At 33.5% G+C, this 25,681-nt stretch overlaps 2 protein-coding genes across 5 annotated transcripts; one reads left to right on the top strand and one right to left on the bottom strand.

Moving 5' to 3' along the window:
• Positions 1-1,105: 1,105 nt before the first annotated feature.
• On the top strand, positions 1,106-12,878 carry Nep3 (M13 family metallopeptidase neprilysin 3). Of its 4 annotated transcripts, XM_018520129.1 has the most exons (14): positions 4,233-5,012; positions 5,131-5,320; positions 7,303-7,416; positions 7,718-7,874; positions 8,238-8,447; positions 8,538-8,818; positions 9,493-9,591; positions 9,680-9,850; positions 10,179-10,327; positions 10,705-10,927; positions 11,164-11,623; positions 11,889-12,035; positions 12,114-12,253; positions 12,395-12,878. In XM_018520129.1, exons 3-14 carry the CDS (start codon positions 7,303-7,305, stop codon positions 12,569-12,571), a joined length of 2,328 nt encoding a protein of 775 aa, XP_018375631.1. In that variant the 5' UTR covers positions 4,233-5,012; positions 5,131-5,320; the 3' UTR covers positions 12,572-12,878. The 4 variants fall into 4 exon arrangements, with proteins under 4 accessions (XP_018375628.1, XP_018375631.1, XP_018375630.1 ...); XM_018520126.1 differs by lacking the exons at positions 4,233-5,012; positions 5,131-5,320 and adding an exon at positions 1,106-1,429; XM_018520128.1 differs by having other exon boundaries at positions 4,233-5,320.
• A 5,499-nt stretch (positions 12,879-18,377) lies between these two features.
• LOC108769256 (uncharacterized) lies at positions 18,378-20,299 on the bottom strand. The gene is made up of 2 exons (XM_018520134.1): positions 20,189-20,299; positions 18,378-18,557 (listed from the first exon to the last, which is right to left on the bottom strand). Exons 1-2 carry the CDS (start codon positions 20,297-20,299, stop codon positions 18,378-18,380), a joined length of 291 nt encoding a protein of 96 aa, XP_018375636.1.
• Between the last annotated feature and the right edge of the window lie 5,382 nt (positions 20,300-25,681).

The following is a 25,681-nucleotide window of genomic DNA, read 5'->3' as shown; positions in this document are numbered from 1 at the left end:
ATATATATATATATATATTATATATATACCGCCACGAGTCTACAACAATTTCTAGTCAGAAGTCACTATATTTTGTGTGCGTGCGTAGCCTGCGCGTTATATCATATAGCTTTAATAAGCTCTAGTCTCTGAATGATCTTCTCACCGTAATGTGCAATCATGTATTCGCGCGGTATCAGTGACACTGTAAGATACCGTATCTAATGTGAAAGAATGTCTATCCAAAATAAAGACATCAAATATTTATTCACATACAACCAAGATAATCTTTGTGATGTTAAAAGTGAATTCCCTTAAAACTGTAGTGTATCATGTGAAATAAATTTAATTAAAAGATGTTTCTAAGTAATTAAAATTGAGGTGCCTCAAAATGAGATGGGCATCGCTATTTTTAAGGCACTTTAAAGATTAACTGATCGAAATTCTTAAATTTACTATTCAAATAGAAATCAATTTTTAATGTAAGACATTACAAGTGAATAGTGACATTTTTGCGGAATAATAAAATAAGTCAACTATATATTTCCTTATGAATTTATATGATGAAATTATAAAGTTACTAATGTTTCAAAGAAAGAACTGCTTTTAGATTGTTGAACTTTTTATATTTCTTTATGTTGATACGTTAAAGCGAATTTCTTTCTATTCCGCATTCGGCATTTTTTCAGTGGTAGATGCTCGCATATTGACAAGTAGTAAGTAATGAATATACATTACAAACAAAAGTAGTATAGGTTCAAAATTCTAAGATTATGAAAATGATCGATAATTAGAAATTTGTTTCCAAGGGAATAAGTATCATTCAATTTTTTTAGCTTTCAAATTATTTTTGTTCCTCCGAAAAACATTTGTAATGTGCATAAAAAATGACGATTTTAGTCAGTCGCCCGATTTGCCAAAGTTATCCATTGTTCGCGCGATATTTCAACGAATCAATTATGAGTAACACGATGTGACAGTGTGTCAGTGTCATGATAATAAGGCGATACTTGTCGCAAAACGACGATAAGAGATGGCAGGTGGAACCGGACGAGCGAGAAATCAATATAAACGGGATTCGCGGGGTCGTGGGGTGTGCGGTGGATGACGGGGTTGCACAACGGAGGGTGGTAAGGGCATCCTCCTGTTGAGAGAGGCGGTTGCCGAAAGCTGATTGCAGCGCATTTTACCGGCTACGCTGGCGAAAACGACGGAAAATGTCGTAGTTTCGGTGGCAGCCGGAAGTATCCAGTGAAATCCGTCTTGCCTTCTTCCCCTGCCTTCCGCCACCTTTCTGTCCGGCCTCCACCCTTCGGTTCCTGCCCTTTTCGCGATCGCTGCCCCCGACTCGTGTGCGAGCGCGCGTATTCCACCCTCAATGGTGAATCAATAATTAAGGTGACAGTGCAGTGGTTGCGCGATCGTGTACCGGGTCAAGATGTCGGTGAAGGTGAGTCCTCGTACGTTCGGCGAATACGATGCGAGCATGTATGACAGTTCCGGTTCCCTGATGTGGGATTCCCGGTTGACTGGTTAACGAAATAACTTCAGCTGAACCGAGCCCGTTGGCGAATTGGTCTCCCTGCGCTCTGTTGGGAGTGCTGTTGTTATGTAACGCTTACAATTTCGAATATTGATATCTTATCTCGCGTATAGGGTGAAAGAAAAAGAGAAATAAAGAGAAAAAGGAGAAAGAGAGAGAGAGAGAGAGAAAACGATTACGACGCTCATATCGTCTTCTTACATGAGACTTCATTATCATCGATAAGCGTTAATGATCGTAGGTCATGGTTTATCACTGATGCATGAATTAAAAAACGGTATTTATCTTGGCTCGAATGCGTTTTTAGTGCGTAAATGTGATTAACCGAGCGCGATTACTCGCGAGATGTTGCGATATATCTTCGATTGCTGTTTCGCGCCTAAATACACGCAACACTCGAGCAGACATAATTTTCACAACGTTACGTTGCGTGTGGAGCGCGGTGATTTCGCTACTGAAAAGAATCATATCACAAAGTTATAGAACAAAATTGTGTAATTAAGACAAATAAATCACGTAACAGAATGTTCCAAATCAGTACGTGATTTTTTTTAAATCACGTGATTTGAAAAATCACATGATAATAGAAATAATTTCATCCATCCTGTGATTTTATAGTTATCGAATATTAAAGAATTGAATAATAGAAATAGAAAAAAAAGAACATATCATCATTTGACTTTTCAAATTACGTAATTTTAAAAAATCATATACTGATTTGAAACAATCCTTTATGTGATTTACTTGTTTTACAATTTCGTATGATGTGATTTTTTTCAGTATAGGGTTAACTCTTCTAGCGTTCCCGTTTAAAAAAATCCGAAATGAGATCCGTGTGATTGGAAATGTTCACATCACGAAAATTAATATGAAATATTTATGTATTTCTCAAAGTATATCTTTTATGGCGAAAAATTATTACTCTTTACAATCTTTGAAATCGAACTTCTTTCTAAAGAGTGCAAATTGAGCCAGTCTTTGAAAAGAGTGTTCAATTTTTAATCTTTAGAGATTTCACTTTTCAGAGTGAGATTCATTATAAAAGTTTTAGAGAGCAGATTAAGTTGCCTTGAAGCACGATTGATTTTTTTTCATATGATATTCTAATTTATTAAAGCATCGTCTTCTTTTTGTTTTCACGTGTACGCGATGACGTAGCCTCAAGTTGCTTTAGTTTTGCGTGACATTGTGCATTGTGTATTGAAGCTAGTTGCAATTTGTTGATCTTATTACAGTATAATGTCCACGCGGAGTTGACTGTCGCATTAAGTCGGGAAATATTTTAATGGCAATAACAGCGTCACAAGTGTCCGCTTCCTGCCAGAACGAGGCCCTTCGAAGCGTCCCGGCGCGTCGAAGGCGAAGATAATCCGAGGGTGCTCTCGCGCACTCGGACACGCGTGCGCGCGTCGCGTGTATATTCGGAACGCGTCACGCGCGTGCTTTTCGGCGCGCACTTACGCACGCCATCGTCAGTGCATTGCGTCACTGCGTGCAGGTTGTAGTTGTAGTTGGTGTAGTCGGCGCGTAACGTAACCAGTAACCACCGGCACTAGTATTGGCACGCACCGCTTGTGCTCCGCCCTTTCTTGCGCGGAGTTCCAAAAAAGCGAATCGGAAATAAACGCGAATTTAAAGTGCTCGCGAAAGTATTCCGTTCTTTGGCTTGAACACTAAAAAAAGACGTGTTTAATTTTAACATATTAAAATGTTTTATTCTCTTCTCCATTTTTTAAATACTTAAACACTACTTTAAATCCAAACACCTAGTGTTTTGTCCATTGAAAAAGTTTAAAACTAAAACATTTTTAAGTGTTTAAAAAATGCGGACAAGAATAAAACATATTTCTTTTTACAGTAAAGTTTTTAAAAATGACGCGTGACCTAAAACTGATTCTTTCTTTATCATTTGTTTTTTAATAAAAATTTATCAATTATCTTCTTAAAAATAAATTAATTATAACTAGAAAGGGGTCCAGATAACTGAAAACTGATGTGATAATTTGGAACTATTTTTGTACGTTGTGTGCGCATGTACATTAAAGGTTCTCTAGCGTTATTTTTCACGTTGTCGAAGACATGAACTATGAAGATCTCGATCTTCGGTGAAAATTCGAATGAGATCTTTTTTCGCTTTTTGCAGCTTCTTAACATTTAACTTTGAATATTCAACTAATACAAAAATTACAAGTTTAATGTAGATAATCATATTTTTAGATTTTTAAAATTTATTTAATTGGAACGTAATTAATACTTTTTAATTGCTCGTAACTAAACAAGTTGTTATTATTGTATTTATTCTAATAAGAAATTAACTTCCTCTTATTAAAATTCTCTCTTTTTCTGTTTTTCTGTTAAAATTATTTTATGGATTTATAGATAAGGAAAAGATGATCTTTCTGTGTGAACCAGAAGATTGATAATGTTTTTACTTTGTACGATGGTAAATTGCTTGCAGACTTACAAATAATAACATAATTAGTTTTCGAATATATTAGAATATCCTGTTTTATGAGGGATTTAAAAACTGCAAAAATGTTATCGTTCATATTTTTTCTAATAGAAATCCAAATAAGCTTGTGATTTATGACATTGTGACATTACCACTTGTATAATAATAAATATAAAAATATATTTTACATAAATTGAGCAGTCGCTATTTAAATTTATGTTTGCTTGACATCTCTTTTGTAAATTCAGTTATTAGCATATCTTTGATCGAGAACATTTGCACACAAAAAGCCAAATGTTTGCCACACATTTCCTGTTTTGTAGAGAGTGAAAAAGAGAGATAAGACTAGCGATCGAAGCACATGTAAAGTGTTTGTAAATCTGTCATCTGTTCTCGCTCACGATGACGTAAATACTATCAGCGAATCTCATCTTGAACAAAGGCTGTAGGTCAATATATACGCGTACTGCTTACTTGACGAACGAAAATTGAAGCTGGTATTCGCTCGTTTCTCGTTCGAATATAGTTATCTATTCGTCAAGCCAATGTATCACAACGGCCAATACGATTCTCTGCGTTCTCCGCTGAATGTCGAGTAATTTAAATTCGTGCGAATTACAATCGATAAGTTTAACAATGCGAGAGCTCTCTTGACGTTAAACGATAAACGACCTGTGTCGAATAAAATAAGCTTGTTCCAATATCATTCGAACGCGCCAGAACAAGCGACATTCTGGCTTATAGAGTCGAGAGGACGAGTTGTATTTTTAGTACGATCTAAAATCGTAGCGTTGCTGCGAAGTTACCGCAGAGATCATAGTGCAAAATTCACTCATTGAAAATGATCAAAAAGCGATCATTTTATTTTACATTACTAAATATTATCCGCAACTCGTAACATCGAGATCTTCAAGTTAATTTAGCTTCTTAGTGTTTTAAAAAAATCTGATTTCGCCTAAGACTCGAGCAACAAGTTAATTACGAAATGAAGAATGAAAATGAACGAGGATTGTGTTGACACTTGTGACGAAATAATCGGTATTATATTTTACAGTCAAATTCAGGATTAAATTAGAGAACAATAGTCTGCTATTATATAGAATATTTATTCATGATGCAACTGATATTCCGTGGATTTCATTTCCGTGATCGACAGTGCAGCGTATGAATATCGTTTTACATGGGAGTACTGATATTGCGTTGCAACGTTTGAATTGAGACCATTGCGTTTATTGTACTTCCACTCGACAAACTGTGCCACAAAACAAACATCTGCTATGCAGATGAGGATCAGTGAAATACAAATATAAAGCGTGGGCCGTGTTCTTCGTGAAAATTTTTTTGCGGTGAGTGCTACTGTGATCGACACCTTCTCAGTTCATTTCATTAAAAAAAAAAGGAATAAAATATTTTGAAATGCTTGAGCTGAAGTTTTGAATTCGTGAATTTCAAAATAAAGCTTCGTTTTATCATATTTCTAATAATAGATTTTTTTTTTATTGATATATTTAATCAAAATTTAATTAATAAATTTCTTTTTTCTTTAATGAAAGATGCAACGATAATTATTAGAACAATATTTTTTGATTAAATCTCTCTCTTTATTTTTCTTTTATGTATATATAATTACATCAAAAATTAGAAATAATTACTAAAATTTCTTTCTGTGTGCTTTAATCAAATTAGACTTTTTAAAAATATGAATTCAAACTTGATGTATATTAAGAGATTTAATAAGATTTAAAAAATTGTAAAAAGCAATGGCTTTCCACGAAATGCACTTCAGGAAAAATGTGCTTACAAAAATTTGAATAAAAAATCCACTATTAAAATTTGTTCAGAAATCCTGGAAGTTTTAGTATATTAATGTTTGACAGCGATTATTTTGTGTTGCATAAAAAAATTGTGTTATACATAATGATGTGTTAACAAATAAATATTTGTTATGTAAATATTATTAATAATTTTGAAGGTAAGAAATGATATATATCTCATTAAAAAAGTACTTTAAGTATGTTAGCAATGTCTGAAATAGTATGAGAATGTAAATAAGATAATTATGACGCGCGATAAAATGGTTTACAATCATTAATGAAAATCATATTTCAAAAAGAAAAGAAAAAGTAAAAAATTTCTTTTGTTAATAATTAAAATCATATATATATTAAAAAATATTGTAATTATTTAAAGAATTGGAATCATTTCTAATCATTGAAAGTATACGCACGTGGTTTAATTAAATGGTTACGTTATCACGCACAATCTTAAAACAAAATCGTAATTGTGAATACGTCGTGCATTCTATTTCTATTGCGTTTTGTTCTAGTTTAAAATTTATTCGTAATTTGTAAATTTTTGATGATAAATATCTATGTGTATAATATTTATAATATAAGTAATACTTGTTGAATTTTTTTCCTTATCAAGAAAAATATTTATAACGTGTCATAATTATTATGATATGGCTTTCTTCGTACATTAATAAATTTGTAATATCTATTTTTTAAAAATGTGAATACAGAAGGAATAAATAAATTTATATTTCTATTATGAGTAACATTGACGATATTTATTATTAAACTTCGAAAAGCTCTTATAAATTGTAATGCCGTTGTTAATCAACTAATGAGAGAGGCAAAGTTATACACGGTATAACTTTGCGGTATACCGTGTATAACTTTGCCTCTCTCATTAGTTGATTAACAACGACGTTGCGTGTTGTATACTCACTTACGACTAACTAATGGTCTTATCTTAAACAAACACGAGAAGTACTTCACTACTTACTTTATCTTTGTTTGCGAAAATCGCTGGCAAAGAAAATATTGAACTTTTTCATCCATTGCACAGTTTTGTCGATATTTACTTTTTCATATAATCCTGGTAAAATCGTGCCAGATGTTTCGACGTGAAAATCGAGAAGATTAAACGCATTTGTTATTATAAGTCTACGCATGTGGCGTATATGAGTGGCGTGTACATTCGGTACAACTCGTACATCCATAGAAAGGTTTCTTCAATTCAAATTAATGTTTTTTTGCTATACGGTTAAAGAAAAAAATTTCTTTAATTTGAACATAATTTCTTTAAATGGAATAAATTTTTTAATTTGAATTTAAAAATAATGTTTCAATCAAAGAAATGACGTTCAAATCGTAGAAATTTCTTTTCTTTAACCGTATAACAAAGAAACATTTCTTTAAATCGAAGAAACTTTTCTCTGGGTGTACATTCGGTTTAAATGTTATTTTAGTATTATATTATTTCCTTAATCTGGGGCGTCAAGGTTTCTTCGCGGAAAATTTATTTTTACATGGTTTTTATTCAGATGACGAGGTATAAACAGGCTGAATTCGAGGATGAAGACAGCAGTAGCATCGGCTCCGTCGCCCTAAATAGCGAAGGCATCAGTACATCCGCTACGCATATAAGATATCATACGGTGAGCGTTTCCTGATATTAAGGTAATCTTCCCAAATAAGTTAAATATTAAGAACACAGCCTTGAAAATAAGAATTTGTTTAATTTTTATCTAGTGCATGATGCAATCATCCAGTCAGAAATGTATTTGTGTTATTCGGCGCAATAATAATATAAATATTATACACTGCTCAAAAGAGATATTCATTTATTCATTATTAGAACATATTTTTATATTCTTTAATATTATAGTTTTAAATTAGTAATGAGATTTAGAGAGTAATAGCTTTGAGATGCTGATCGATATAATTTTATTATTATAGGGTACAACAATGTGGAAGGCGAGAAGTATTTTGGAGAGATGCCTTCTCATAATTTGCGCTGTTTTGCTGCTAACAATCGTAGTACTTGCCATTGTAATCAGCAGCAAAAATGGTTGGGACAAAGCCCAGATTCTTCACGTCACCTCTCACGGAGAAAGTAAAAAGATGATTATAATTACTTCATTACAGTAATTAAGATTTCGATTGCGACAATAATTTAAATTAAATATCGCATGCTTGACGTTACTTATTTTTCGATTATAATTTATATCTATGAGATATAAACGCGAAGATAGTTCATTAATTAAAATTAACTCTACATAAATACACTGACGCAACCGACTTTAATCCGTTATATCAGCAGTTTTTTTATTCTAGACATGTACGCGTCTTATTTTAATCGTAGTTTTATTTATAGTTTGATCAAAGAACAATTATCACGACTCTACTAACAATAATTAATTCTAATCAATGCTAAGCAATGTTAGTGCATTCAGTTCTTGCTCCTGAATTGTTGTAGATGACACACTTTGCCTCACGGAACAATGTGTAACGGCGGCAGCTTTCTTAATTAATAGTATAGATTATTCCGTCGATCCATGTGACGATTTCTATGAATACGCATGTGGTGGTTGGAGAAAGAAAAATCCCATTCCAGTTGGGAAGAATATTTGGAGCACGTTCGGCAAATTGGAGCAGGATAATCAAATGGTTATCAAGAATGTCCTCGGTAATCAGCGTAAAGTCACATAATTCTCAAGCTTAATAAATCTTTATATATCTATATCGATAGGAAGTTGTCCTTTCGTTTTCCGTGCAGAGAAACCGCTTAGTGAGATGAAATCAAAAGCCGAGAAGAAGGCCAAGTATTATTACCTGTCCTGCATGGATGCTAATGAGACGATTGAGGCGCTCGGGGCGAAGCCGATGTTGGAACTATTGGAAAATATCGGTGGCTGGAATGTCTCTGGCAAATTCAACATCAGCGCGTGGTCCCTGCAAAACAGCATGCACATTCTACAAAACGTTTATAATATGGGTGGTCTATTCTCTTGGACCGTGAACGAGGACGATCGAAACAGTACTAGATACATAATCCAGGTATAAAGCAGGTTATAGATTAGACTAACAATGTGAGTATGCGTATGTGTGAGAGAAATATCGGAGTGTAGAATTCTCTCCTAAATTTTGACGTAAATTATAGGTCGCTTAACCGGGTATTAGATGAGTATCAGACAACAATTGATTATTATTATTTTCTGCTTATGCAATACTTTAATTATAATAATAGTGATAATTACAATTTTTGTTCCTATTATTATCGCTGTAGTATCGTCGTGTAATTAGAGTTCAGCGGTGAATTGAGCTTGTGAAACTTATACATCTTAAAGAAAATATATCATCGTATTTTTTTCTTTTTCTCTGTATTTTTTTGACGAACAAGTAAAATTTTTGTACAAGTTAAATTTTTTTATATTATTCTAATATTCTCTAAATAGAATAATAATTATATTTTAATATTAATTAAAAAGTTTAATAATTCAATATAACGTTAATTAATAATAAAATTATATTAATTTTTTATATAGTAATTTATAATTTATTGTTCAAAAATTAATTAATTCATATTTTTTTTATTTAAGAAAAATAAGATTATAGACAATTTCTTTGTGTTAATAAAGTATAAGATTTTTTGTGTGTGATATCATAGTAATGCCGGTTAATATATATTAATATATTATGTAAATATACATATATTATTTGTTGTTTTCAAGATTGATCAAGGAGGTTTAACACTACCAACTGCAGAATATTACATCAACGTAACCGAGTATGGCAAGGTCTTAACTGCCTACTTGGACTACATGACGAAGGTACAAGAGTAATAGTACTTACGCACGTTTATCGCGCGATGTGTTGTATTGCCTTGAGGACGAGTCAAGTACAGGTACTCATTTTCAGATCGGCGTGCTCTTAGGTGGCGAAGAGAATATCACGAGGAAACAGATGCAGGACGTAATCAGTTTCGAGACGAAGCTCGCAGAGATCACTATACCGTACGGCGAACGCAGGGATGAAGAGAAGATATATAATTTAATGTCATTAAGTGATTTGCAACAAAAAGCACCTTTCGTACGTTTGACGTTTTTTATCTTATATCATACATTTCGATTACATAATATTGCAATTATTATAGATAATCTGATTTTTCATTGTTGCGACACTTCCTTCGATAATCTGGTACATTTATCTCGTATCACAATATCGTGATAGTATCTTGGATATAATATTATTACGTTTTATTCTAATATATGATACTCCGTTTATTCTATATCATATCCAGTATCATACCTTCATAATAAACATTAAATATTTGGATGCTTTTCCAAATAGAGCGATTACTCTTTTTCGAGTAAAGGATATTGATAAAATATAATGGATACAGTTTTTTTATGTTTAGATGTCATGGGTAGAATTCTTCCAAAACGCTACGCGTCTCGTAAACAAGAAGATCAACAGTAAAGCGATGATCGTAAATTATGCACCGGAGTATTTCATAAAATTGTCGAAAATCGTGCAGGACTTTAACAAGACAGCTAACGGAAAGATGTACGTATACCTGCGAGATGTAACGCATTTGCTTTGAAACGCGAATGTTGGAATCTAAATTAATTTATAATAATTTTATTTTAATTAAAATTTTATTATAAAAAATATATAATTTTATTTCTCTCTCTATAAATTTTTAACTTCATGTTTTACAGAAATATTTAAAACTGAGATACGTTTAACAAAAACTGTTACCAATAAACTTATTTATAATTTTTGTTGATGAAATATATATGTATATAATAGATATATTGAAATCTATTAACAATATTTTGACGATTTCAAGACAAAGTGTGCGATTTCTTTTACATTATGTACATTTGTAAAGACCTGTCGGAAAGAAGTATCAATTTTTTTCTTCATTTTTTTCTTTCCAGAGTACTGAATAACTATCTGGTGTGGCAGACCGTGAGATCCTTGACGGCGTTTCTCTCGAAACCATTCCGCGACGCTTATAAGGGTTTGCGAAAAATTTTGCTCGGTTTGGAAGGCCATGAGGAGCAATGGCGTTATTGCGTCGACGATGTTAATAACGCCATGGGTTTCGCCATTGGCGCGATGTTTGTCAGAGAGGTTTTTCACGGCAAGAGTAAACCCATGGTTAGTTCATAATGGTGTCCCGATTTTAGAAAAAGTTCAATTTTGTAATTTATTTTACTCTTTTTTTATCAATTCTTTTATAGTATAAAGAGAAGAAACAGTTCCTTTTAAGATAAAATAGGAAATAATAATTCGTTGAAATACCAGGTTGTTTTAAAACGTTAAGATATGATTTATGAGATACGTTTTTTAATTTGTTGAATAATATTTCGATTTATTTTGATCGCTATTTCTAGGCAGAGGAAATGATCAATCAAATTCGTAAGGCGTTCACGAAAAACTTTAAGAATCTAAACTGGATGGACGCAGAAACGAGAGATGCCGCCGAGGAGAAAGCAAATGCGATCACTGACATGATTGGTTTCCCAGACTTCATTCTGCAGGCCAGAGAACTCGACGACCGTTACAGAGATCTGACGATCAGGCAGTACGAATATTTTCAGAACACTTTGCGCGTGAACAAGTACAGTTTCCGTAAAAATCTTGAGAAACTTGATCAGGTAGTGAATAAGACCACTTGGATAATGTCACCGCCGGCCGTGAACGCTTATTACACACCTACCAAAAATCAAATGGTCTTCCCTGCTGGTATTCTTCAGAGTCCATTATTTGACATGAAGAATCCCAGTAGTTTGAACTTTGGCGCTATAGGCGTAATTATGGGACACGAATTAACGCACGCCTTCGATGACCAAGGTATGATTTTAAATATAATGTTAAGCTATATTTTTACAATCTTTTTTTTATAACAGAATAAAATACATTACTAATATTTTATAATTATGTATTGTATAAAGAGATTTTCATGTTGTATATATTGAATGAAGAATTTATATGTATCTTAATAATTTTTTAATCATTTTCTGTATACTTGGTACATATTTATTCTATTCATCTACCATATTTGTTTAAAAATAATTTTACCTTTATGCTAGTTATGTATTTGCTTAATATCGGGTAGGTCGAGAGTATGACTTGCATGGAAATCTACATCAATGGTGGAACAACACCACGATAGAACGATTTCAGAATAGACTTGGGTGCTTCGTAGAACAATATAATCACTATAAAGTACAAGGTCGAAATATAAATGGCCAACAGACGCTAGGTAATTTTATTGATTACAAATAATTGCCTATTTATGATGGAAGTATTAGAACTTAGACCGATCAATTGTAATATACAGGAGAGAATATCGCTGATAACGGGGGCCTTAAGGCAGCGTATCACGCTTATCTTTCGATGCCTAAGAGCTACAAGGATCAACTGCCGCTACCCGGTCTCAATTTGACGCATCGCCAACTATTTTTCTTGAATTTTGCACAGGTTATTATAAATAATAATAAATAATATTTATGATAGATACATTAAATCGATGGAAAAATCTTTACATTTAATTTAATGGATAATATTTTTAAGATATGTGCTACATAATGATCGTTTTAATTACGCGAGAAATGTCCACAGATCTGGTGCTCCTCTATAACGTCCGAAACGGAGATTCTTCAGATCGAGAAGGATACTCACAGTCCACCGAGGTACAGGGTGATAGGATCACTCTCGAATCTGCCAGAATTCGCGAAGGAATTTAACTGCCCTAAGAACTCGACAATGAATCCGGTACATAAGTGTGAAGTGTGGTAACGCCTCTTGTTTATCTTGACTGATTCATCGAGGACAGTTCGGTTGAACTTGCTCTTCAATATCGCGGGAAGATCGAAGCTTTCACGTGCCGTTGCGTAACGAGAGACACGTATCGTGGAACATGATGGAACTTGCTTCGTGCATCTGACCGTGCATTTTTTAATTCCTTCACATATCACCACTTACTGTGAGGATAACTACTTAAATTTTACAGATCTTTGGTCAACGTATGATTTTGCCAAAACTTTCAAACATGCGATCTTGAAAATAGTCAGGAAACGTTGACACCTTCTTATAACTGCGGGAATTTGTTGGCTAATTTTAAGTTTCAATTCTCTTTCCGTTCCTCTCTTATCATTTATTTTGATATTCTATTTAAAAATTAAAAATTGATTTAAAAGTTTGTGATTCTTCGAGTCTTTATAATATTTTTTTTGTCTAAATATCTAAATCTTGAATATTGGGTAATTCACACTGAATTCTCAATCAGCAATTAAGTCAAGACTTATACAAGTTACTTAGATTGTGCGAAATATCTTATGCATTTTTATCATAAGTTTCGTCGATAGAATTTATTTGCGTTTTATATGAAATTTATTTTTATAAAAGCTGTTTAATTTACTATTTACTATTACACGGAATTCGAACGTTGAGATCGTGGTAACGCGACATGCGCAGTACGATACGCTATATCACTAATGTAAAGAAAATATTATTTATATTCTTAATTATACTAAATACGAGAGGGTAACCACTCTTGAATTCCGGTGTATAATCTGTCAGAAGTCCTATGAAGTCCGGTGAAATCCGGTGAAGTCTGACAAAGTCCGATGAAGTCCGATAAGGTCCGGTGAAGTCTGGTGAATTTCGATGAAGTCGGATGAATTCCGGTGAAGTCCGATGAATTCCGATGAAGTCAGAAGAATTCCGGTAAAGTCCGACGAAGTCCAGCGAAGTCCGATGAATTCATGAATTCCGATGAAGTCCGATGAATTTCGGTGAAGTCCGATGAAGTCCAGTGAAGTCCGATGAATTCCGGTGAAGTCTGATGAATTCCGGTGAAGTCCGATGAAGTCTTGAAGCCCGAAGTCCAGGTATACACCTATTTTTTGAGTGGTTACTCTCTCGACTAAATATGTATTTTTCTTCCGTGTCATCTAGCATATATTTGGCATTCGAGCGAATCGGAGGCTCGACTTTTCCGTCTGACAGAAAAACGTCTTCAGAAAAAAATGATTCAGCTAAAAAAAAGAAGGAATATTGAAATAATTTTATTTCGCGAAGCTATGAATACTTAATCTACAAAATCAGTAATCATCTTTAGAACTTCCTTCGGCATCGAAGAAGCTGTAAAAAGAGATCTCACATGTGATTTCTGAAAACGTAGATTGAATATTTTATTTCGTATAAATTAAATTAATAATTTTCAATTAAGTTCGAGTATATTTTTTATAATATGTGATATTATCGGCAATACTTGCGTAAATAATGTGTTTACAAGACGTTATTTAATCTTATACAGGATCGTTAAAATATTCTATACTTTCTGTTCGTGTCGAATTGTACTGTATCATAATATTAAAATATTGTGTAATTATATGTAGGAGTTTTTTACGTTTTATTGATGAAGATTAAACGGCATATTTGTAAATAATGTGATTTCTAGATCAAGAAGTTTATGCATCTATCACAGGAATGGAGTAGACCTTCGCTTGTTAGCATTAATTTTGTCGTTATAATTAATAGAAAATGAAAGTCTCAGCATAATAACCAGTTGCGATGGAGTCGATTTAAAATGTTAAAGTTTCGTTGTAAATTTTTTATTCTTATTACAAATGTAAGGTTAAAAAGCAAAAGGTGAAAAATGCAAATTTTTGTAGTGGTGAAGAAGGCTTTGTTAAGCCGAATCGTTATTAAATATACACACATTTTATTAATTTGACATCTATTTTCACCCGTTTACTTTAGTCTTTTTAACCTTATATTTGTATTTTAATATGAACCATTTTCGCTTTTATTTTCATCACATTTGTTCAGTCATTATAAAAATTTCCAATTCTGCTGTGAACATAACGAATATTGCAGCTCGCGAGTGAGTTTTGCATATTTTAAAAGAGATGCCAATCAAAATCTGATGTTTTTTTTATTAAAGTGGAATCCATTGCAGCGTTGTTTCATATGAAAACTAGAGTATTATATAATAGGTAGCTAAATCTTTCATTGTATGTTGAATAAGATACACTTATTATCCATGCACATAATCAATTTATTTAAGATCTTACGATCCCAATTACCGCGACATTTGTATAAGCCGCGACAGTGCAAAAAGAAGCTATCAACAACAATAATTAAACATGATTACGCTTAACTTCGTTTTAAGTTGTGCCATTAGACATTTAGGAAATGCGTTATGCATTAACGAAATGTTGTAACGTTAATTCTAGAAGAGCCCACGAACCCCATACACAACCTCGTACAATCATTATGTACTGAAATCACGAATGTCATAAATACATTTTTTCTTTTTATTTCTTTTTAATGTGCAATAAGGAGGGATTTAGTTTGTCGGACTTTTTACTTAAAACAGAGGAAATAATCAAACGCATCAATACATTTGTATGCTCGAAGGAGTACGGTATCTCGCAAGATAGAAGTCTGTTGGATATACATATATAGGATAAAATTTAGGATATTAGCATTAAATTCGTCAGATTTGAGAAATTGACGATAATACGGAAGCGGAGAAACTCTGAGAAATCCTGCGGTGCATTCGAATTTACGATTCCTGGAATTCTTCTGCTGGAATTCTCTCGCTCCCGTATCCTCTTTTTCATAGGGTTATAGGTGGCGAAATACCACGTAAAAAGAAGCCAAAGTTTCTTTATAATGTAAGATCCATATAGGCCTTGAATATATGACGCCGATGCATAATGCATTTGTAAATGTTGTTTATAATTGTGAATAATATCTTGTAACAATAAGAGGAGCATCGTTTCTGCTGATTACAAGATATTGTTGTGCGTTGTATTCGAAGATACAATTTGCGTGTGGTTTTACATAACGAAGAAAAAGTATATCGGTCGATGACGATGTTCGCCATGATTATTTTTCTGTATTGTATATTATGTATTATGCTTATATACATATTATTATTATTATTATTAAATCAAAATTAAAGAAATGGAGCAAATCTTTACGCTCACTGTTGGTATTATACTTTAATTACATTCTTTTCATTACTTTTTTTATATAAATCAACGTGAGGTAAAGTTTCAAAATGATATTTGTTTGTGTTATAACATTCTCTTAATTAAAACTCTAAATATTTTTTTAATATAGATTTTCTTCCAAATTGAATTTATTACGAAATATAACATTTTGTTTACCCGCGTGTATATCATTTTTAAAACATTAAAGATGAGACTTGTTCATCTCGTAATTCATTTCACTTATCGTGGAGATAACATTTCGACGTTCTTGGATATTTTACATATTTATAGCCGCAGATGTTATATTTACCATTGATTAATTCGTACTGTGACATTCTCAAGAAATTTTGGATTTTTCGTACTTTCAGATAACAATAGCGAGTTGAAATTTCGACGCCAATTGAGTGACGATTTCATTTTATTATGGGTCTTTATTACATTCAAATTGTTGGGTATGTGTGCCCAGTAATATCGAATTACAATTCTTTTTCTTGAATTTCCACGCGTGTTGTAGTTTGTACCAGATGTTTTCCAAAACACAGATCAATATATTGATAATCATCATGATGAAGAAGAATACGGTAATTAAACGAACGTGCATGTATTCGACCGCGGTTGAAAATTGTTCGATTGAAGATAATTGGAATGGCTATAAGTTTATTGTGAGATCCACTTTTTCTCAAAATAATTTAATATTTCAGCCAAACGTATACGCATTAAGCTGTACAAAGGTTGCAAATATTTTTCTATTAGACAAGAAATGAGACAGAGAATAATTAATAAATTGGAACACATATTTTACATTCTTTTGTTCTGATTATTATTATCTAATTATTATGATACAAGCCATTATATAAATAATAAATGGTAAGTATTGATTAAATAATTTTAATATAAATCGATAATTTCTTAATTTAACTGAATAAATTGACAATTTTTTCCCCAAAATATTATCTCTATTTTTACATGCAAATAAAGTTTTTAGTTTTATGTATAAATTGAATTGTAATCAAGCACGCGTATTGCGATTGAAGTCAATAGAAAATGATATTTATTAACTGTCAATGAGTTTGCGGTGTTGTGCCGCCCTGGCGTGTCGAAACGCCAGTCTGACACTCCAATAATCGTTAGGCAGTTGTACGATGTTACACTCATGTTGAATTCTGTGATAAATCGTTAAAAATACGGCCGATGTCTCTAAGTAGGCGATATACCTGGACGGCATAATTTCGAAGCGAGATTCACACTGTCTCTTATATCAGGGTAATATATTAACAATAATTTAACAATCCTTTCCAATCGCCTGAAGGTTGCTATCCGGTAAACCATTCTGTTGAATACTATTTTAATTAATTCTTGTTTTAATGAATTCCCTCATATGATATCTCTTTTATTGCACTAATTGAATATTAAACCACGCGTGATATTGCAGTTGACGAAGCTGTCGCGTTGTAATAACCAAAGAATGGAAAGTTACTTTTTAAAAGTAACAAGTTACAGTTACTCATTACCGAATAGAAAAAGTAACAAGTTACCATTACTTGAGAAAGTAAATTTTCGTTACTTTCCGTTATTTTTTTTTAAATCTACGACCGCCAATTACAGCAGACTGGCCTAGGGGCTTCTCTAGTCTCAAGCGCTGTAAAAATTGTTGTATAAAATTATAACTATTATAGTGGATAATTTTGAGATTCACTATAATAGTTGAAAATCCACACGTTTGTAAATTTGCAATACGCAAATAAAAATAATTTCTTAGTTGATAACTAAGCAGATTGTGGAAGTACAATTACAATGTGTATGTGTAGTTACAGGAACGATAATATGACAATACATTTCGCACTATATACTATTATACAGCAATACGCGAAAAATTTCTGTTATATTACGTAATATTACTAAAATTTGGATAATTACAGAAAATATTCAAAATATCTTGCTATTTACATAATTTTTAATATAAAATAAGATATATTTACACAATAAAATTTATATAATTTTTGCGGACTTACATAATTTCTGTAAAATTGCATGATTTTTTATATATACAGGACTAATCATGTAATCTATTTTACATTTATTATATGTGTAAAGAAATTTTTTTACAGTGTAAGTGGCTTGTGTCGTATCGTGTCCAATCATGTGCAAAGTAACGATAAAAGTAACTGTAAAATTCGTTACCGTTATAAAAAAAAATGTAACTTCGTTACCGTTACAGTTACCAAAGAAAAAAAGTAATGCAGTTACCAGTAAAGTTACCAAAAAAGTAACCTGTAGCTGTGACTTCGTTACAAGTAACGAGTTACTTCCATTCCCTGGTAATAACTAAAGCAAGCAATTCGAAAGAAAGGAATAAAAAAGAAAAGCAGTTCATATACTGCAGCGTTCTCCAACTATCTTTAACTTCTTTCATGTGCTGATTCTTTTAATCTTTTTAGATTCTCTAGAGTTTGTTTCAAGATTATCATTCTGAGCATCCTTTTTTGTGTTGAATATATTAAAATAGATTCGTGACATTATTCGAAAAATATTATTACTTTTGTTCTGGTTTCATTATGAGAAAGCGTATTTTCCTTCATTTTAAGAGAACATATTTTCTAACCGAAAATGCGAATGCAGCAGTTTGTGTTGTATTTATATATTTTCTTTGTTTCTATTTTTATCATCGTAAAGTAGACATATGCGGTGCTGTCATTCCTAATACAAAGCGAGTGTGTCCCTTTCTTCACCATGTCTTCCAAATTAGTTAAAGAAATGGAGTGTCCTTTATTTGCCAGGCAAGAAATTGGAGTGCTGCTGAATACGTATGTCATCAACATTCCCGTCACCAAAGAAGACAAAATTATTAATCGGAGAGACAAGCTTCTCGGTATTTTCTGAAACCCTAAATACTTAATCAATCCTTCAAACTTTCTTTCACACTGAGAATTCTCTCTTTAAATACAAAATAAAATTTGTGTAAAAAAAAATAAAACTCTAAGCGTAGTATAAAATCAATTTCGCCAAAAAATTTATTTTGTTTCTTTTACGTTATATATGTTTTTAAAAATATTACTTTTAACATTATCTTGTCATTTCTTATCTTATCCATTTATTTTACACTTTATTAAAATAGATCGTATTACCTTGAAATCCCAAAACGTAAAGAAGATTGAAAGACAGCGAGGAAAGTTCGTCATCGGATTCTTCGTAGTCAGCACACACGAGTTTCTTTAAACGATATATTCCCACGATGCTGCATGCGGTACATATAATGCATATAAAACTATGCCAGCCATAAGCTGCGACTGAAGATATTAACCCTTACCGTACCATGTGCAATTTGGTGCCTCATCCATACCATCAAGGGTCACTAGAATCTCTTCATTTTTTTCACCTCTTCAAAATAATTCAAAAAATCTCTAAAAATTCACCAACATACTTTCAACTTTCTAGAATAAATATTGACTCTTTATTTTGGAAAATAATAAAATGTAGTATAATTTATAATTACCGAAAGACTCCAAGAAACTTGCACGAACAGGAATCACTCGGTCACTAGTTACCTATATTGGTACGATAAGAGTTAATGTAACACCACTTTGCGTCAATTACACTTTCCGATTGAACAAACACAGTGTGTCTAAAGATGGAAAATGTAACTTGCAATAATAATTCACTTGTAATAATAAAAACAACTTAATCTATCATTATTACATTCGACTAAAAATTTAAAAAGTGTAACAAACACTAATTAAAAATAACATAACATCAATGTTACTATTTTACACTCAACAATAAAAATATAATATGACACATGTATTGTATTACACGACAGTGTAATATTGTTGAGTGTGAAAATTTTAACATTAATGTCATATTACCTTTACGTGATGTTTACTAAATAGTTCTTGAAAATTTACCGAGGATAAATGTGAATGGAACTTCTTATTTAAATGGAACGAGACCACGTTGCCTTTTACTTCGCGATAATATCTCGGTCGCAATTGTATGTACCCATCGTATATATACTTGCCGCGTGCGTGATAAAGAAGTTTTCTCCCGATAACGATCGATCGGAAGACTTATCTTCGCGCGCCCCTTCCGCTTTTTTTTCACCCCCATGGAACAGCTGGCACCGAGGAGAAATTGCGAAAGCGAAATCAGAAAGTTATTAGCCGAGATATGATCGCGGGAGTGTATATATCCCGAAAGACCGGTGCCTAACCGGAACGGGTTAATGACCGGCGTTAAAACCACCAGCTGAAGGAAAAAGCTTTCATCAGGAGCGCCCTCTTGAGGGAGGGAGGCAAAAGACTGCGATAAGAAGGCGCCTATCACCTCACGCGTTCCCGGAGAAGTCATTGTGTTAAAAAAAAGAGGGGCGGAAGGAAGAGAGGGTGTTAAAATAACGAATTCGACTTACGAGTTGATAATGAATGGTACGTAATAGCTCGTGGCGATCAGCAGTGCGTGAGTATCTCCATTCATCAACGTCGTGATGATCGACCGTCTCGCTCTTCGGTAAATCGTCCTGCATTTTCGTCGAAGAGACGCCTTTATTACGGTGCCGCACAAAACTCGCAACGTCCAACACACCCCCAGTCCCCCTCGCCACCGCCGCCGCCACCGCCGCCGCCGCCGCCGCAGCAACGTATCCCTTGTCCCTCTCCCTACCCGCTGCCCATCTACCCATCCTGATACTATACTTATACCTGTCTAGACGAATGAATCATGCGAGTATTTTGACCCACACCGGCGGCGTGGGTGTGGGTGGTACGCGGAAAATTGGGCAAGTTCTACGTACGGCTTCGTCACACATACCCCTTTGAAGAAGCGTCGCCATGAAAATTGTTCGTGTAAAATCGCCGTCAGGCTGGTATTACGGTCGCTTTGGCTGTGCAGGCTGACGAGAGGGAGGAAGTAGTTCGCTGGCATTTAGAGATAATTTTGCGCTGCATCGACGTAGGTATCTGACTCTCAATGACTATCAGGAATCTATATTTATACAGGAACTTCGCCGAAATACTTGGCAAATCCGCTGCCAAGGTTACTTACATCGGTCATAAATCATTTTACACACCGAAGCGGGAAAATTGGTATTTCTACCTACTGTTAAACGTATGTACGAAAAACGTGGAATAAAAATATACCATTCCAACTTTTGGTGGAAATTTTAAATACTTAAGACTACGACACTTTCTTTTGTCGTATTTTAATCATAAAAAATACTAACTTGAATTTCAAAGTCTTTTCGAAGATCCAAACATCTTCTATAAATCCTGTGACCTCGTTTTTCTTTACGTTTATGATGTATGGATGCATCTGAAAGGATATCTTATGGTCGGATAACGTTATTATCATTGGCTATTTGGTTTAACCATCAAGCAATCATCTGACCTTGTGAGAAAATTGCGTCAAAAGAAACCAGTACGCACAAAATCCGTTAGCGACGATAAGACGCTTTCCGCGCAATTCGTTTACTGCGTTAACACTATAAAAAGTGGTATTGTTCGATTTTAGTGCCTCGAGCTGCTCGAATTTCCCCGTGATCGCGTTCCAAAGCGAAATATGTCTTGGTCTTTCCCGTATTATCCTGATTTCCGTTCTGCTTCGTAGAAGTCTGATGCACATCTCCGATGCAACATACGGAAGTATCATCTGCAATGATCATTTCCGCGATCGTCACAATCGGAGCGAATAACGAGATTGAATGATGGTATTCATGAACGAAAAATAATAGTTTAAGAATGATGTTTATTTAAACCAAATATCGGTAAAGAATGAGATGTCCATCCACTGCACCAATAGTAAGAAATATTTCATCATGGCGAGTATTTCTCTCCAAGTATTTCTGGCAAACGCTTCTAGCTATACTGAGCGAATAAGATGGAAATCGTTCTCATGAATTCGCCTTTTGTCACGTGAATGTAAAATAATTGATAAGTTTGACGCGAAAAGCTTTTATTGCGACTTTACAGTATCAATTATCAATATGTAAGCATGAAGAAAAATCAATATATATACATGTGAATTATGTTTGTTTATGAGAAACTACGTTTTTTTAGGATTATTGTAATATGTTTACTGTAATTTACTACGTAATATATCGTTATTTAAGGAGAATCGTTTGATTGTTATTCTTGCGATAAATTATTGAAAAAAATATCAGAAGTTCTAGTTATTTCTGGAAAATTGTGCACGCATAACTAAATCCCCAGTGATTTAATTTTGACGAAAAGTGATTAAATAGCGATGATTATTAAGAGACCCTTTCCTGTATTACTCATTCCCGATGCAATAAGAAGGAGATTTCAGATAATATATATCAATTTTACTCGATTGAAAAAAATTAATGCAATTATTTGTTAGAATAATAATGGATATTTTAATTTATATACTATTTAAATATCATATAACATCAGTTGAAAAGAGCGATTATAAACTAACGCCGTGCCTGAGGAAGACTTCAATGCTTGGCGAACGCTGTAATCATCTAACGCAAACAATAAGTTTCTTTAAATAATACGGATGACATTATTGATTTCATTATTTTTATTGTTGCGTATTGGATGTTTTAAATTTAGCAAATGTACTTTTAATCTTTAATTGATGAGATATAGAGAGCCAGGTTTTTTAATTAAATATTTTATAGAAAATCATTATTTGTCGCCAATTTTTAATCTCTAATATGAAAAATATTTTATGATAATTAAGTCTTAAATTAATTATCTACAAATGTACTGTTTTATTTATATTTTTGCTTCACAATACGAACTTGTACCGAGAAACAAATATTTCTTACATAATTCTAAGCATATTGAATTATCTTACATAAACAATCTTGTTTGCACTAAGATCTCTTGCAACTTAATTTGTAAATTGTAATACGAAAAAGAAAAAGTTATTTTGCATAAGTCGATAAGACGAAGTTTTTACAACTGAATATTTATCATGTAGGAGTTTTACGCATTTTTATTGATTGTAGTAGATCTGAATATTATATCATGTAAAGTATATTCTCAACTTATTTATATGCTCTTCCTATCATCAACATTGCGATATATCTAGAAATCGCCTGCTAATTAAACATGATGATCAAGTTTCAGTTTTGAGAGATTGACCGATATTAAAATATATATATATTATCTTAATATAGTCCATTTATTACTTTTTGCCATATATACACATTGTATTATTCATGTTATTACTAAGTATTGTTTTATTCATGTTACATTATAGTAAAATATTTCTCATTACAAAGTTTATTTATCAATATTTTTCTTTCCACACCTTATGCGCTTAGCTTTAATAGAAAGGGAATGTGTTGTAGTTTACTTTGTCCCTCAGCAAAATAAAGAATTAATGAAAGAGAATACACGCAGATGATATCGATCACACGTAGATGACGGCGATCTGACGGATGGATTCTCATCAAAAATGAATATTACGCGATCGCAAAGATCAAAGCGAGATACCTTCGCCGAAGCTATAAGCAATTCCGTTCCCGATCTCAGCGAGGATGCAAATTATTGTAATTGATTCCAGAGAAGAAACGATGGGAAAAAAGTAGGAGAGATATGGAAATTGGTGTGTGATCAGACGCCTATAAAATTTTATTGAACGACATAATGCACCTTCAGTAGTGCAGTTACAATATAAGGGGCGATCCGTCGCTCAACTTTAACCGGATATGATGAAAGAGTCCGTCGCCGATCAAGGTACTCATTACTACGATCAATGCGTTAGCGGAGAGGCACAGATATCGTGGAGATTTCGATGAGCCGAGTGTTCTTCGCTTTTCACCTTCCGGCGGTTGCGTACGCGCACAGATCTCACGGATGTCGGTTTAAATCGAGATAAATCATTTTACCGTTAGAGATGCACCCTTTGTGTCTTCTCTTCCCAATCGTTCAATTAACCAGACATTCATCAAACGCGTTATCATCGTCAAATTATTTAAATCCTTCGATATGTTTTTGGATATGTATTAAATGTTTCCATCTCTTCAAAAATGGAAGAGACTTTCTTAAGATACTTCCTGGCTGAATTCTCTATCACTGAGATGCTCGAAATATGTCTAGTTCCTTGCCTTTTGCAATGTAAAAATCTATCTTATCCAATAGCAACGAGAATCGTCGCTCCATGCCCCTACGCCTATCCGAAATCTCGCCAGTTTCGCTCGCAACGGAGATATATATGCGGAATGCGAAAAGATCGAGAGAATACACGTTTAGAATACACGACGTGGTGCATCTTCGATTTGCGCGCATTTGAGATTTGAATCCTACTTTTGAGAGCTCATTTGGATTTCAAATGTTGTGGACCACAGGCCCCGGTCACGCGACTATCTCGCATTCAACGGGCCCCGATCTTCTCCCGGTCACCCCCTCCACCCCCTCTCGCCGTCATATTACGCTATCGTGCATCAACAACGTGGGCCCTGTCGATCGGTCGGTGCGCTCCCGCGTCTTGTGCCCTCGATTTCGGGATAGGCATAAAAAGATTCGATCATTCGATCCGCACGGTCAAAATCCGTGCACAAATTGCACGTATCGACGCAACGCGTGCAACCGACGGCGAATTTGAAAGTTTTATATAGCACGAGAGAAGGAGAGAGAGAGAGAGAGAGAGAGAGAGAGAGAGAGAGAGAGAGAGAGAACAGCGACGCATACCGAGCGATATCTTTTGCCGTTCAGTCGTGAACGTGGCTTAAAAAAGAACAAAAAGAAATTTTATAGTTGGATGAGAGCTGTTGCGTGTTATACAACTGTTGTTATAGAATTTTAAGATTATATACATTTTTTAGGCTTCTTCAAAAGAGATCTTTAACAAATTAATAAATGGGCATAATACCTGATATCATACCCTTAGTATAATATTAGATTTTTTATTGTTATTGTTTATATCGCAACCATATACGTATATTCTCTAAAACTTTTAGAATAAATCTCACTCTGAAGAGTGAAATTTTACTCTTGAACATTGAAAATTGAATCACTCTTTTTCGAGACTGGCTCAATTTTTACTCTTTGTGAGATTCCATTCCAAAGAATTTAGAGAGTAAAGATAAAAATAGGTTTTCTTTAACTTTTTTTTAATTATCATCTGACACTGCTGTATCACGTGATTTCAAAGAATATGTAACAGGACTTACTCCTATCTGACGTGGATCCTATTTTTCTTAATTAACTCTTATTCGATAATTCTCTTTTCTGAAAATTTTGGAATACTATAGTTATGATTCTCTAAATAGAGAATCGGTTTTCTAGTTAAGCAAATATTTGTGTTAAATTCTTGTTAGTACTTGTAATGAGCGTTATCTTCAATCGCAATATTATATTGTAATTTTGCTAACTTATCGTTTGAATAAAGATTGATCAAGAAAACTAGTGTTTTATCTTTTCAATATTTTAAAATGTTAAAATGTGCTTGTAATAGAGCGCGATCGTTTTTCGTTTAACACGAACAATACATAAAACATTTGTACGGCCAGCGACCAACAGGGAACGCACTTTCGCAATTTTTTTTTTTTCACTTTCATGCTTCTTGTTCCGTTACAAAGATAACGTTGAAGAAGGAATGATTATAGTAATTGTAATATAATAATGGCAGTTGAATAATATGTATAATAGATAGTGCCTTTAATAGCACCTCTTAATAAATATATTAATCAAGTATTAATTTGGGGATTCTATATATTTCTTCTCCTTAAGGAGCAATAGGGGGATAACTCAAGGAGTTATCGGGATGTCTCGAAGTACTTTTTTTTTTTAAGGGTACCGCGACCTTCTCCAGCCTTATGCTAATCGGGTAGTGTTAAACGGGCGTTACATGATCGCGATATTCCTCGTCGTGCCGATTTAACCCGTTGACACCGCCGTCGCCACACATCGACGCAGACGGCAGAAGTGATCGACGG

This window comes from Trachymyrmex cornetzi, unplaced genomic scaffold (genome assembly GCF_001594075.2).
Source record: "Trachymyrmex cornetzi isolate Tcor2-1 unplaced genomic scaffold, Tcor1.1 scaffold88, whole genome shotgun sequence".
NCBI classification, from domain to species: Eukaryota; Metazoa; Arthropoda; class Insecta; order Hymenoptera; family Formicidae; genus Trachymyrmex; species Trachymyrmex cornetzi.
Note: the sequence above shows the minus strand (reverse complement) of the source record. Positions and strands in the feature narration are given on the sequence as shown.